The sequence below is a fragment of the Aotus nancymaae genome, unplaced genomic scaffold (genome assembly GCF_030222135.1).
Source record: "Aotus nancymaae isolate 86718 unplaced genomic scaffold, 86718_ANA_hifiasm-v0.15.2.pri h1tg000018l, whole genome shotgun sequence".
Classification (NCBI taxonomy): domain Eukaryota; kingdom Metazoa; phylum Chordata; class Mammalia; order Primates; family Aotidae; genus Aotus; species Aotus nancymaae.
Window position 1 is genome coordinate 19,904,223 of NW_026988430.1, and position 12,972 is coordinate 19,917,194.

The 12,972-nt window shown below is 36.8% G+C and overlaps 1 protein-coding gene across 1 annotated transcript in view; it reads right to left on the reverse strand.

Annotated features, from left to right (window-relative positions):
* Positions 1-12,972, reverse strand: part of HSF5 (heat shock transcription factor 5) — a 60,861-nt gene that overhangs the window by 27,699 nt on the left and 20,190 nt on the right. The window contains exons 3-5 of the mRNA XM_012445399.3: positions 10,476-10,573; positions 6,166-6,684; positions 3,455-3,632 (exon numbers count right to left, since the gene is read on the reverse strand). Coding sequence (XP_012300822.3) covers positions 3,455-3,632; positions 6,166-6,684; positions 10,476-10,573 — 795 coding nt within the window. The remainder of the gene's footprint in view (positions 1-3,454; positions 3,633-6,165; positions 6,685-10,475; positions 10,574-12,972) is intronic.

Genomic DNA, 12,972 nt, shown 5'->3' on the forward strand with positions numbered 1-12,972 from the left:
ATCTGATTTTTAAAATCAACAAAAGATCTGAGTAGACATTTCTCAAAAGAAGATACACAAATGACCAACAGATATATGGAAAAATGCTCAATATCACTAATCATCAGAGAAATGCAAATCAAAACCAGAATATCACCTCAGTTAAAATGGCTATTATAAAAAAAGATAAAAAATAACAAATGCTGGCAAAGATGCAGAGAAAAGGGAACTCATATACAATTTTTAGGAGTTTCAGTTAGTATAACATTATACAGAACAGTATGGAGTTTCCTTAAAAAATTCAAAATAGAACCACTATATAATTTAGCAGTCCCATTACTAGATATATCTCCAAAAGAAAATGAAATCAGTATGTTGAAGAGACATCTGCATACCCGTGTTTACCACAGCACTATTCACAATAGTCAAGATATGGATCAACCTAAATACGCATCTACAGATGAATAAAGAAAATGTGAGATATATATACACACACATACATGCATACCTATACAATGGAATACTATTCAGCCATAAAACAGAATGAAATCTTGTCATTTTTGGCAACACAGATAAACCTGGGGAACATTATGTTAAGTGAAATAAGCCAAGCACAGAAAGATAAATACTACATGACCTTACTCATATATAGAAGCTAAAAAAGTTAGTTTCATCGAAGAGAATAGAATAGTAAATATCAGAGGCTGGGGAAGGTAGGAAAGTGGGGGGATTGGGAGAAGTTGATCAAAAGTTGTAGTTAGATAGGAAGAATAAGTTTTGGTATCCTATTATGTAGTAGGATAATTATAGCAAATAACAATAATATACATTTCAAGATAGCTAGAAGAAAAAATTTAGAATGTTATCACCACAAAGAAATGATCAAAGTTTAAAGTGATGGATATGGTAATTATCTCAATTTGATCATTACGCTACGTATACATGTATCAAAACATCACATTGTGGCTGGGCGCGGTGGCTCAAGCCTGTAATCCCAGCACTTTGGGAGGCCGAGGTGGGCGGATCACGAGGTCAAGAGATCGAGACCATCCTGGCCAACATGGTGAAACCCCGTCTCTACTAAAAATACAAAAATTAGCTGGGCATGGTGGCGTGTGCCTGTAGTCCCAGCTCGGGAAGCTGAGGCAGGAGAATTGCTTGAACCTGGGAGGCGGAGGTTGCAGTGAGCCGAGATTGTGCCACTGCACTCCAGCCTGGCACCTGGCGACAGAGTAAGACTCTGTCTCAAAAAAAAAAAAAAAAAAAAAAAAAAAAAAAAAAAAAAAAAAAAAAAAACCACATTGTACTTCACAAATACGTACAATTATATTTAAATTATAAATTAAAAATAAAAATTGGTAAAATGATAAATTTTATGTTACATATTCTTCAACACAATAAAAAATTAAAAGGAAAGAATATGTGCTCTGCAGGCAGACAATTTAGGGTAGGATATTAGCAATATTAATTTACATGTGACTGGTCAGGCAGGGTGGCTCACGCCTGTAATCCCAGCACTTTGGGAGGTCAAGGCAGGAGGACTGCTTGAGCCCAGGAGTGCAAGACCAGCCTGGGCAACATAGTGAGACCCTGTCTTTATAAAAAAAAGTTTAAAAGGCAGCTGGGCACAGTGGCTCATGCCTGTAATCCCAGCACTTTGGGAAGCTGAGGCAGGCAGATCACCTGAGGTCAGGAGTTTGAGACTAGACTGCCCAACATGACAGAAACCCTGTCTTTACTAAAAATACAAAAATTAGCCAGGCATGATGGTGTGTGCCTGTAATCCCAGCCAATAGGGAGGCTGAAGCAGGAGAATCACTTGAACCTGAGGAGGTGGAGGTTGCAGTGAGCCAAGGTTGCAGTGAGCCGAGGTCGCACCCTTGCACTCCAGCCTGGGCAACAGAGCAAGACTCTGTTTCAAAAACAAAACAAAGGGGGAAAAAAAAAAAGGGCCAGGTGCAGTGGCTCATGCCTGTAATCCCAGCACTTTAGAAGGCTGAGGTGGGCAGATCACTTGAGGCCAAGAGTTCGAGACCAGCCTGGCCAACATGGTGAAACCCCAGCTCTACTAAAAATACAAAAATTAGCTGGGTGTGGTAGCATGCGCCTATAATCCTAGCTACTCAGGAGGTTGAGGCACGAGAATCGCTGTAACCTACGAGGTGGAGGCTGCAGTAAGCCAAGATTGTGCCACTGCATTCCAGCCTTGGCAATAGAGCTAGACTCTGCTAAAAAAAAAAAAAAAAAAAATGAAAAAAGAAAACAAATTTATATGTGACCTTGAACAAGTTACTCACTCTAAGTCTAAATTTCCTGATCTTTAAAATGACAATACCACTTCCATCAAGTTGTCATATGGCATAAAAATGGGTACGATAAATATTAGTTCCTGCCCTTCTCTCATCTAAATTGCCTTCAAGGCTTATGCCATTGTGTTAAACATCTTCAGTGGTGAGAAATCTTTAATCTTTAATTATGGATTGGAAAATACAGTCAACTAAAAGTATGCAAGTTAAGTTTAGTGAATAAATGATAGATAGTTTTTAGCCTAAAAGACATTTTGCAGAAAGAATCCTATAAGTCTGAGCTACACCACGATCATATCACTATTAATTTACTTTTTGGAAAAAATTCTCACAGAAGTTCTCAACATTTTTCAAATAATTTTTCAAATAATTTTTCAAATTATTATAGGTTAAAATGATTGCTGTACTGATTCATTCTGCCTGTACTGCATGCACCTGACATGCACATAATTCTAGAATATTAAAATTGTTCACTGTAGACTTTGGTAACTTGATTTTTTGATACTGTAAGACACATGTTTTATTGGATGTTACTATTTTCTTCAAAAAATATGATTTTTGTCATCTTAGAACCAACTATATGTGCCTAAGACAATCACTTATTCTGGGTTCTTACAAACCTCAAGAAAAACAACCCATTGATATAGGTTCATACTTTACAGTATCTTTATAATATGCTCAGGATAACATCCTAAATTTCCATCTAATTTTCTCCTGTCACAATATACATACATGCCTTCTTGTCCTGTAATCTGTTAATAACAGAACAAGTACAACTACAATTTCGAAGTCTGGCATCTGAGGATAGTTATTAAATCATCCTTCATCCTTGCCTTCTAAATTCCTTTGTTTATTCTTAATATGTTCTGTATTTTTCTACAAATATAGAACTTAATATGTTCTATATTTATAATCTAAATTCCTTTGTTTATTCTTTATATGTTCTATATTTTTCAAAGCCCAAATTATTACATACAATATTAGCAAAATAATACTTTACAAAGATAATTAAGAACAAATATAGAGTTAAAATCACAGCTATGTAAAAATAGCAATGTGACAGGCATACAATTATGAATAATAAATGAAGACCCAGAAAAACTGTCATTCATATATTAATTCTACAGTATGATTCTACTTCTGGCATTTTAGAGCACAGTAATCCTTACCAGGGGATTTTCCTTGTTGTGAGTTGCTCCTATGCTCTCTGTATCTGGCTGGAGTGGTTATACCTGTGTCTTTACTAGGCTTGCTAGCAGGCTCCATTTCTGAAATGAGGAATCCCATCTGTTCTGAAGGCAAGATATTCTCAGGTGGACTGGTTTGGCATTTTATATTGGCATCCACCTAAAATATTAATATCCACTCATTATTTGAGATTTCCTCAAAATATCTACTAAAAGTTAAGATATTTTATCAGAGGAGTTCTACTATAGGAACATGATCCAACAAACAAGCTTATAAGGCTTTTTGTTCTTATGAATGACACTGTACCTTTCTCCATACACAAACTACTAAAAAGTATATGGAGCTAAAACATTTACTTATGATCAGAGGAATATCTACTATGAAGCTTGATTTTTTTTTTAACTTACAAAAGTACAAATTTTTTGTTTGAAGGCAGGGTCTCACATTTTTTGTCCAGGTGGAAGTATAATGGTATAATCATAGCTCACTGTAACCTCCAACTCCTGGGCTCAAGTGATCCTCCTGAGTAGCTAGGATTCCAGGTTCTACCTAATTTTTAAGAAGCTTTTTGTAGGGACAGGGTCTTGCTATGTTGCCCAGGCTGGTAACTCTTGGTCTCAGGGGATCCTCCCACCTGGGCCTCCCAAAGGACTGGGATTACAGACATGAGTCACCACACCTGACCAAAGTAAGTAGTTTAACCATGATTGGTTAAAACCACCTTTTTTCACTGTAGCATATGTTCCATCAGACTTCCTCTCCTGTTGGAATGGCCATAGGCATGATCCTGTTAGATGGTGTTAGTGGGATGTGGATACTTTATTAATACTAATTTTGTATTCTTTGTCTTAAAGAGGCCCCCAAAATTGTATAAGCTTTAGCCCCTATAAAATCTATATCTGCCCTCTTTATAGGATACAAATTTCTTTCTTTGAGACAGAGTCTCACTCTGTCGCCCAGGCTGGAGTGTAGTGGTGTGATCACAGCTCACTGCAGCCTTGACCTCCCAGGCTCAAGCTATCCCCCCACTTCAGCCTCCCAAGTACCTAGGACCACAGGTGTGTGCCACCATACCAAGCTAATTTTTTTAATGTTTTTTGTTGGGACAGAGTCTCACTATGTTGCCCAGGCCAGTCTGAACTTCCTGGGTTCAAACAATCCTCCCTCCTCAGCTTCCAAAGGTGCTAGGATAACAGGCATAAGCCACTGTGCCTAGCCTAAGTTTCTTTCTTAGCGTTCCTAGATTTTCTTTGGAATGTAAACTGCTTTCTCAAGGTGACCAACTTCTGAAATACTCTATTTCTTTATGAATTTATTTTAAAATAAAATTATATAATGAAATGAAGTTAAAAGTTTAAAACACAGCTTTCAAGATATATTTGTTAATGAAAAAGTTACTGTGTGCGAGTGCAATTTTAAGATCTGAAATATTTCAGATGTGACTATGAAGAAACAAAAGACACATTCTGTGTTCTACAGATATATTTAAAACATAATGGGGCCAGGTGCAGTGGCTCACGCCTGCAATCCCAGCACTTTGGGAGGCCGAGGTGGGTGGATCACCCAAGGTCAGGAATTTGAGACCAGTCTGGCCAACATGGTGAAACCCCATCTCTACTAAAAATACAAAAATTAGCTGAGTATGGTGGCACACACCTGTAATCCCAGCTACTTGGGAGGCTGAGGCAGAAGAATTCCTTGAACCCAGGAGGTGGAGGCTGCAGTGAGCCGAGATCATGCCCATGCCACTACCCTCCAGCCTAGGTGACAGCGAGAGACTCCATCTCAAAAAAAATTTTTTTTAATTTGAATTTTTTTGGTATAATTTTAAGAGGTACAGATACAGTTTTGTCACATGGATATGGTGCACAGCGGTGAAGTCTGGACTTTGAGTGAATAGTGTACAGTGTACCCACTAAGTAATTTCTCATCCCTGTTCCCCACCAACTCTCCAATCCTTTCGTGTCTTCCATGTCTATTATTCCACACTGTATGTCCAGTGTGTACACATTATTTAGCTGCTTCTTATAAAATGAGAACATGTAGCATTTGACTTTCTGTTTCTGTGGATGTACTTTTGATGAATTATTACTAATTATTCAGAATTAAAGTTTATTCATTTTCTTGTAATAAACTAGCAGCAATAAAGGAATTAGCCTTTACCTTCTGCTTTAGAAGTGCAGACATTAGTAAGGAAATTCAAACACAGTATGCTCACAGGTTACAGTTCAATGATGCTGTCATAAAGTTAGAAAAGACCTCCATCCATCTCCTTACTTCCGTGCTACAAATGGCTAGGAAAGTCCTCATATCTGTCAAATAAACCATCCCTCCTGGGTAATAGAATTATCGGCCGGACATATCTAATCTATCCAAATTAAGATAGGAAGCAAAAACTCAAGGGATATTTATAACATGACAATAAGCATTATATCACAATGCTCGATTAGACAGCCTCTTTTTAGAGGTTGACTTCAGACCATACATAATATAGTGAGAGGATGCTTAAGGGTTAAGGTAACTTCTTTCTGAATCTTTTGTACAGAACCACTGGGACATGATCTTCCTGGAAACCACAATGAACTGCTGTTAAACCCAAATAAAATCTGAACAAACTCTCCAGCAGAATAGTCTTTAGCAGAAGTACTAGGTATTTTGAGCTTTATTAGGATTTTTTTCTTTGCCCCCTTACCTGGTATGTGCTGAATGGTAGCCCTTCCTGCACAAATACTGCTGAAGATGGAGATGCACTATGATTTAGCTGCTCCTTCAGTTTGACATGAGCTTGCTGGATGGCTGCAGATTCCTGTAATGAGCTATTTTCTACAGGCTGAGCTGTGTGGATGGTATAGATGTACTCAGGTGACTGTGGTAGAGAGCAGGCAATTGCTTGTTCTGTTCCAACTACAAAAGATGTAATATCTGAGCCTACAGGAGTAAGTGGCTCCAGCTGGCTAGGCTGACTTGCAGAACATGGATTGTTGTTAGAATTAGCTAGAATATGTTGGCCTCTGTTAGATTGAGATGTTGGGCACTGATTCTCAACAGGCTCCACCTTTACCATCTCCAATTTAGGGGCGGAATGCAACTCATCTACTAACTGAAAGACAGCCTCTAGGTTTACTTCTGTCTTTTTATTTTCATCAGTAGTACTGCAGGGCCAATTGGAAGGCAAAAATTCAACTGGATAGGAGGATTGCATTGAAGGATTCTGGGAAAAGAAAAAATAGGACTGTTTGGATAGAAAACCAAATATGAGATTAAGGAGAAAAGCTACAATATTTAGGCTGATAAGTGCTAAACATAAATAGATTAAACTTAAAGCTCACTAAGAAAACCTAGACACTAATATACTTTTCAGAAATAGTAGCTTCAAATCTATTGTTAGCATTTACTTAGTATATACTATATGTCAACCACTCTGCTAAATTTAATACTGCAATGGGCCAGTATTTCTCAGGATTAAACTATACAAAATCAAAACCTATAGTACCCAAATACCCATGTGCTGATAAAGTGTCTATATACCAAATTCTTCCACAAAGGCTGACAGACAAAAATATAATTTGTATGTATCATATACTGTTTAGGGAATGCAGTAAGAAAATTTCAAACACAGGATGCTCACGAGTCTACCAATCCTTCTACAGATTCAGGGAGAGGTACTAATATTCTGTTCCAAATAATATGGGGAAAAATGGACGGAATATCAAATGTCCTTTGTTTCCTGGGATTATTTATTTTTAATAATAAAGCAATAGATTAAATTGGCTGTTGCTTTTAGATATAAATCTTTAAGATAAATTATCTTATATATACTGCTTTGCAGAGAGTAGGCATGTAATACATGTTTGGAGATAAAGCTCTTTGAACATAAAATACAGAAGAATGATTAAATAAAACATGTTATGATGTTGCCCAATGAAGAGCTTTGCACAGAGTAGGCATTCAATAATGTTTGTTGATTATATCAGATTATAAATAGATATCAGAAAATAAACATAAAATACAGAAGAGCTATGATTAAAGTATGCAGTGAGTTGACATTGCTAAACACACTACAAAGATTGTCAATGATTTTTAGAAGGCCACTAATGCCAAATAATGTAAATTCAAATGGCATAAACACTAAGTGACTATAGCTAATAGCACCATTTATTGAGTTAATTACTATGTGCCAAGCACATGCAAAGTGCTTTATATAGATTTCATCTAACCTTCAAAAGATCCCTGTGAAATGTGATAATCTCAATTTTAAATGATAAAACTGAGGCCCAGATACTTCATAATTTACCCAAAGTCACAATGAAATAACTGACAGAGCCAGGTTTCAAGCCTAGGTTTGCCTTACTGAAGAGCTCTTGCTCTTAAACATTACAATATAGTGACTGTGCACCACACTCTCACTCAAACCTACAGTCCAACTAAACTAATTGCATTTATTTTCAGGATGGAATCTGAAACACTTTCCCATTTTTCTATTTCAAAATTTTATATATGCTTATCTCTACTTTCCTATGATGAATACATACTGTTTTTTTTTTAATTTTTTGTTTTGTTTTTGAGACGGAGTTTCACTTTTTTCACCCAGGTTGGAGTGCAATGGCATGATCTTGGCTCACCACAACCTCTGCCTCTTAGGTTCAAGCGATTCTCCTGCCTCAGCCTCCTGAGTAGCTAGGATTACAGGCGCCTGCCACCATGCCCAGCTAATTTTTGTATTTTTAGTAGAGACTGGGTTTTACCATGTTGGCCAGTCTGTTCTCGAACTCCTGACCTCAGGTGATCCACCTGCCTCGGCCTCCCAAAGTGCATGGATTATAGGTGTAAGCCACCTCGCCCAGCAGATTTAAAAAAAATTTTTTTTTTTTTTTTTTTGGAGACAGGGTCTCATTCTAGGCTGGAGTGCAGTGGCACAATCATAACTCACTATAGCCTCAAACTCTTCAAACTCCTCAAGGTGGGAGGATCAAGCAAACCTCCCACCTCAGCCTCCCAAGGTAGGATAACAGGTGCACATGCCACTATGCTCAACTAACCCACCCACCCTCCCTTCCTTTTTTTTTTTTTTTTTTGGTAAGGACAGGGTCTCACTATGTTGCCCAGGCTTGTCTCAATTTCCTGGCCTCAAACAAGCCTCGCACCATGGCCTCCCCAGGAGCCGGGATTATAGGCATGAACCACTGCACAAAGCCATACATTGTCTCTGTAACAAGAAAAGGACTTTACAAAAATGTTTTAGATTATTTAGCACACAACATAACCAAGATATAAACATTGTCATAGTATCTCCAGTATGATCCAGCAAAGAGAGTGCCTGGACCCACAAACAAGAGCATCTAATTGTGGGATAGGTATGTCCCTCCAGTGAACTTGAATGGACTAGGATATCATGCTTGATGATATCAGCCATGAAAAATGGCCAACTAAGTCCCCTTGATCTCATTCTACACTCTTCAAACAACAACCTGATTATAATATGACTTCCTATGTAGATTTTCTCAAAAAAAAGTAAAGTTCTTTTCAGTACCCTAACACCACTAGTAAGATATTCTCTTAAGAACTGAAGCTATCTTGGCTAGATGATTATCCAAGGCAAACACACAATTCCAATCTTTAGCAGTTATAGCATAAAAATACAAAGCATGGAATTTAAAAGTAGCCTTAAAATAGCTATATAAAACATTTAATTCCAAGCAAGTGTCTCTTAAGAAATAATGAGAAGATATTTGAAGTAAAAGTTGAGCATCCTTAATCCAAAACTCTAAAATCCCAAATACTCCAAAACGTGAAACTTTTGAGTGCTGGCATGACACCACAAGTGGAAAATTCCAACACAAAAGCATTTAACACAAACTTGTTTCATAAACAAAGCTACTAAAAATATTGTATGAAATTACCTTTATACTATGTGTATATGGTACATACGAAACATAAATAGATGTTATGTTTAGACGGGTCACATCCCCAAGATATCTCATTATGCTTTTGCAGATGTTCCAAAATCTGAAACACTCTGGTCCCAAGCATTTTGAATAAGGGATACTCAACTGTTTACAATATATGGGCTATGGATGAAGGGGGTCACTACTTAAATTTCTCATTTTTGGCATTTTTCTCCTTTCTCCTTAAAAAAGAAAAGTCCAGGCTAGGCGTGGTGGCTCACACCTGTAATTCCAGCACTTGGAGAGGCCGAGGTGGGTGTATCACGAGGTCAGGAGTTCAATACCAGCCTAGTCAATATAGTGAAACCCCGTCTCTACTAAAAATACAAAAATTAGCTGGGCATGGTGGCACATGCCTGTAATCCCAGCTACTCGGGAGGCTGAGGCAGGAGAATTGCTTGAACTGGGGCCCAGGAGGCGGAGGTTGCAATGAGCCAAGATGGCACCACTGCACTCAAGCCAGGGCGACAGAGCGAGACTCCATCTCAAAAAAAGGTCTAATTATCTGTATCATCTTGGAAGAATCTGTCATTTGGTGACATACATGTTTAGTGTTTATATGGTATTCATTTTTCCTTGGAAAAATCTAGAACATCACTGTTTAAAATAACTTTCAGCAATAATGGGTATGCTCTAGATCTGTGCTGTATAATTCAGTAGCCACAACCCATACAAAACTACTGAGCACTCAAAATGTGTCTACTTTAAGTATGGAATAATTTTTAAATTTATTTAATTTTAATTTAAATAATCATATAAGACTACTGAGCACCTGAAATGTGGTTAGTATAACTGAGGAATGATTTTTTAAATTTAATTCAATTTTAATTAGCTTAAATAGCCACATGTGGCTGCTACATTGAACAGTGCTGGCCTAGAGGAATCCTGATGTATTATTTACATTAATTCTCTCTTTTTTTTAAGAAGAAAATAAAGCCCATTAATCCACAGCATACTTCTGGTTACTCATTCATATAAAATTATACTTTGAAGTTTTGCAAGGTCGGTAAAATTGCACATGAAGCACGGAATATGCCCATGGTTCCAAGAACCTTACCTGGAAGTAGTTGCAGTGTGCATAGGAAGAGGCAGTGGGAGTGACACAACTACTTAGAGCATCCATGTGGGTAGAAGGAGAATAGCACTGCAGCACAGCTGGAACAAATTCAAACACAGAAAAGCTATTAACCATAATACCTTTCTATAGCATTCAAAGAGCTCCCCTCTTTCAGCCTGGAAAGAAATCCAAATTTGAAGAACTTCCTTTGAGTATCTAACAAAATACTTAGTCCAATTAGGTGATATTATTTACTGAAAACAACAAATTATTAATAAAATAATTTTAAAGGTCTTTAAAAGAGTCACGTCTAATGTATGTTATTATAAGAAATTTCTTTAGCACCTAAGCATTTGGTTACCTTTCTGACCAAATATATATTCTTATTAAAATTAATTTCATTTTATTGAAAGTAGAATATATTGAAATTCCAAAATAAGTATTTCAATAATTTCAACAGTAACAACTATTTGGAGGGGGGGTTGTTTTAAAAGAGGAAAATAAGTGCAAACTATTCTTTAAATGTTCCACCATAAAACAATGCATCCAGTAGAAATGTATACAAAAAATGTTTTAATCATTTAGGCAAGTGGTTAGGAATGCAGATCATAGAGCCAGACTGCCTGGCTGTGGAGCCCAGCTCCACCAGCCTGGCTTCAGAGTCCAGTGTAAATTTGAACATGGTTAATCACTGTGTGCCTCAGTTTCTGATTCCTATTCAAATAGAGATAATAACAGAATAATAGAACCTACAAATATGGCTGTTGTGAGGAATAAATGAGCTAATATCCATAAAGAACTTAGAAGAGTACTGGTTCACAGTAAGCAATCAATAAATGTTAGCTCCTATTATTTTAACTAAAGAAACACATTTTCAAAACTTTCCCTTTATAGTTAGGACACTGTGAAAAGACTGAACTCTTGGTACTTGCAAAGTTACACTTACAGATGCAGTCTTAATAATAGGTTGAGTCACATTTTTTCCAGACTCTCCAGTATAAATGAGAATCAGTTATTAATATCACAAATGTGGATTAAACAGAGGATGATGTATATTGAGCAGCTACCCTGTTCCAGGCACACAAGTAAATGCTTTACATATATTGCCTTTACAAAACAAGTAAACTAAAGCTCAATGATATTAAGTAGTTTACCAAAAGTCACAAAGCTCAAAGTGACAGAGCAAGTAATTAAACTCCAAAGCACATGCTCTTTAATATACCACAATATGGCCGGGCATGGTGGCTCACTCCTGTAGTCCTGGCACTTTCGGAGGCTGAGACAGGTGAATCCCTTCAGCCCAGAAGTTTGAGACTAGCCTGGGCAACACAGTGAAACCCCATCTCTACAAAAAATACAAAAATCAGCCAGGCATGGTGGCACGTGCCTATAGCCCCAGCTACTCGGGAGGCTAAGGTGGGAGGATCACTTGAGCCGGGAGGTAGAGGCTGCAGTAAGCAGTGATTGTACCACTGCACTCCAGCCTGGGTGACAGAGTAAGAGCCTATGTCAAAAAAAAGTGTATGTGTATGTATGTATGTATATATATATCTCACAATAATTTCGTAAGCTAAGCTTTCCCTCTTCCTGAAATGTAACATTTGTAATTTTACTAGGATTCTACTTGCTTAAACACCTTAAAGGTGTCTTTATCAATACAGTGGCAACTCTTCCTTTTTATGTCTACATTTTTGATGTTTTGAATGTGCTAATAAAATTAATAATCTCATTATTTAATCTTTAAAAGTAAATTGACCTAAGGATTATAAAAACATTAACTGAAATGCTTCCCTATTCCTCCATGACTATTGTTTAAAACATCAGAATTCATGAAGATATAGTAGAAAAAAATATTTTCTCATTGTATCATGAGCAATTTAACCACTAAATTTTGCACACAGAAAACTTGAAATAATGGACAAAATTATAGTTCAGATGTAAATATAAAGGTTATTTTTTGGATGACATAATTTTTAACAATTTTGGTGACTTTTAAAAGCTATATATTATGAAGACTGCCTCATAAAATTCAAGCTGTTATCGTTTCCAATATAGGTTAGGTAAATAGGTTCTTACATGTGATCCTTCAAACATTATTCAAATATATATTTTAAATGTTTTGGGTTTGAATTTGATTTCTCAAAGTATCTGAACACCTAAGTGTCCTAGGAAATAAATTGAATCCAAATAAACACCAAGCAGAATCTGCAGAGTTGGCCAAAACTCTGAAAAAAAAAAGGGGGGGTTCTTTTACCCCTAGAGTTACAGCAGCTAAGGAAAATCTAGCCACTTAGCAGCAGGAAAAGCCTTGGGAGCTGCAGGTCCATTCCATCAGAGTACCAAAAAGAAATGTTTCATTACAAATAAATCAGTAAAAGGTGTTAGCTTTATTTTTCCAAAGTTTCTGACTCCATTGGTTACATATTTTCAATAGGTGTAAAAATGTACTTTGAATTTCTAAGAGAAATAAACTATAATATATAACAGATAATTATGT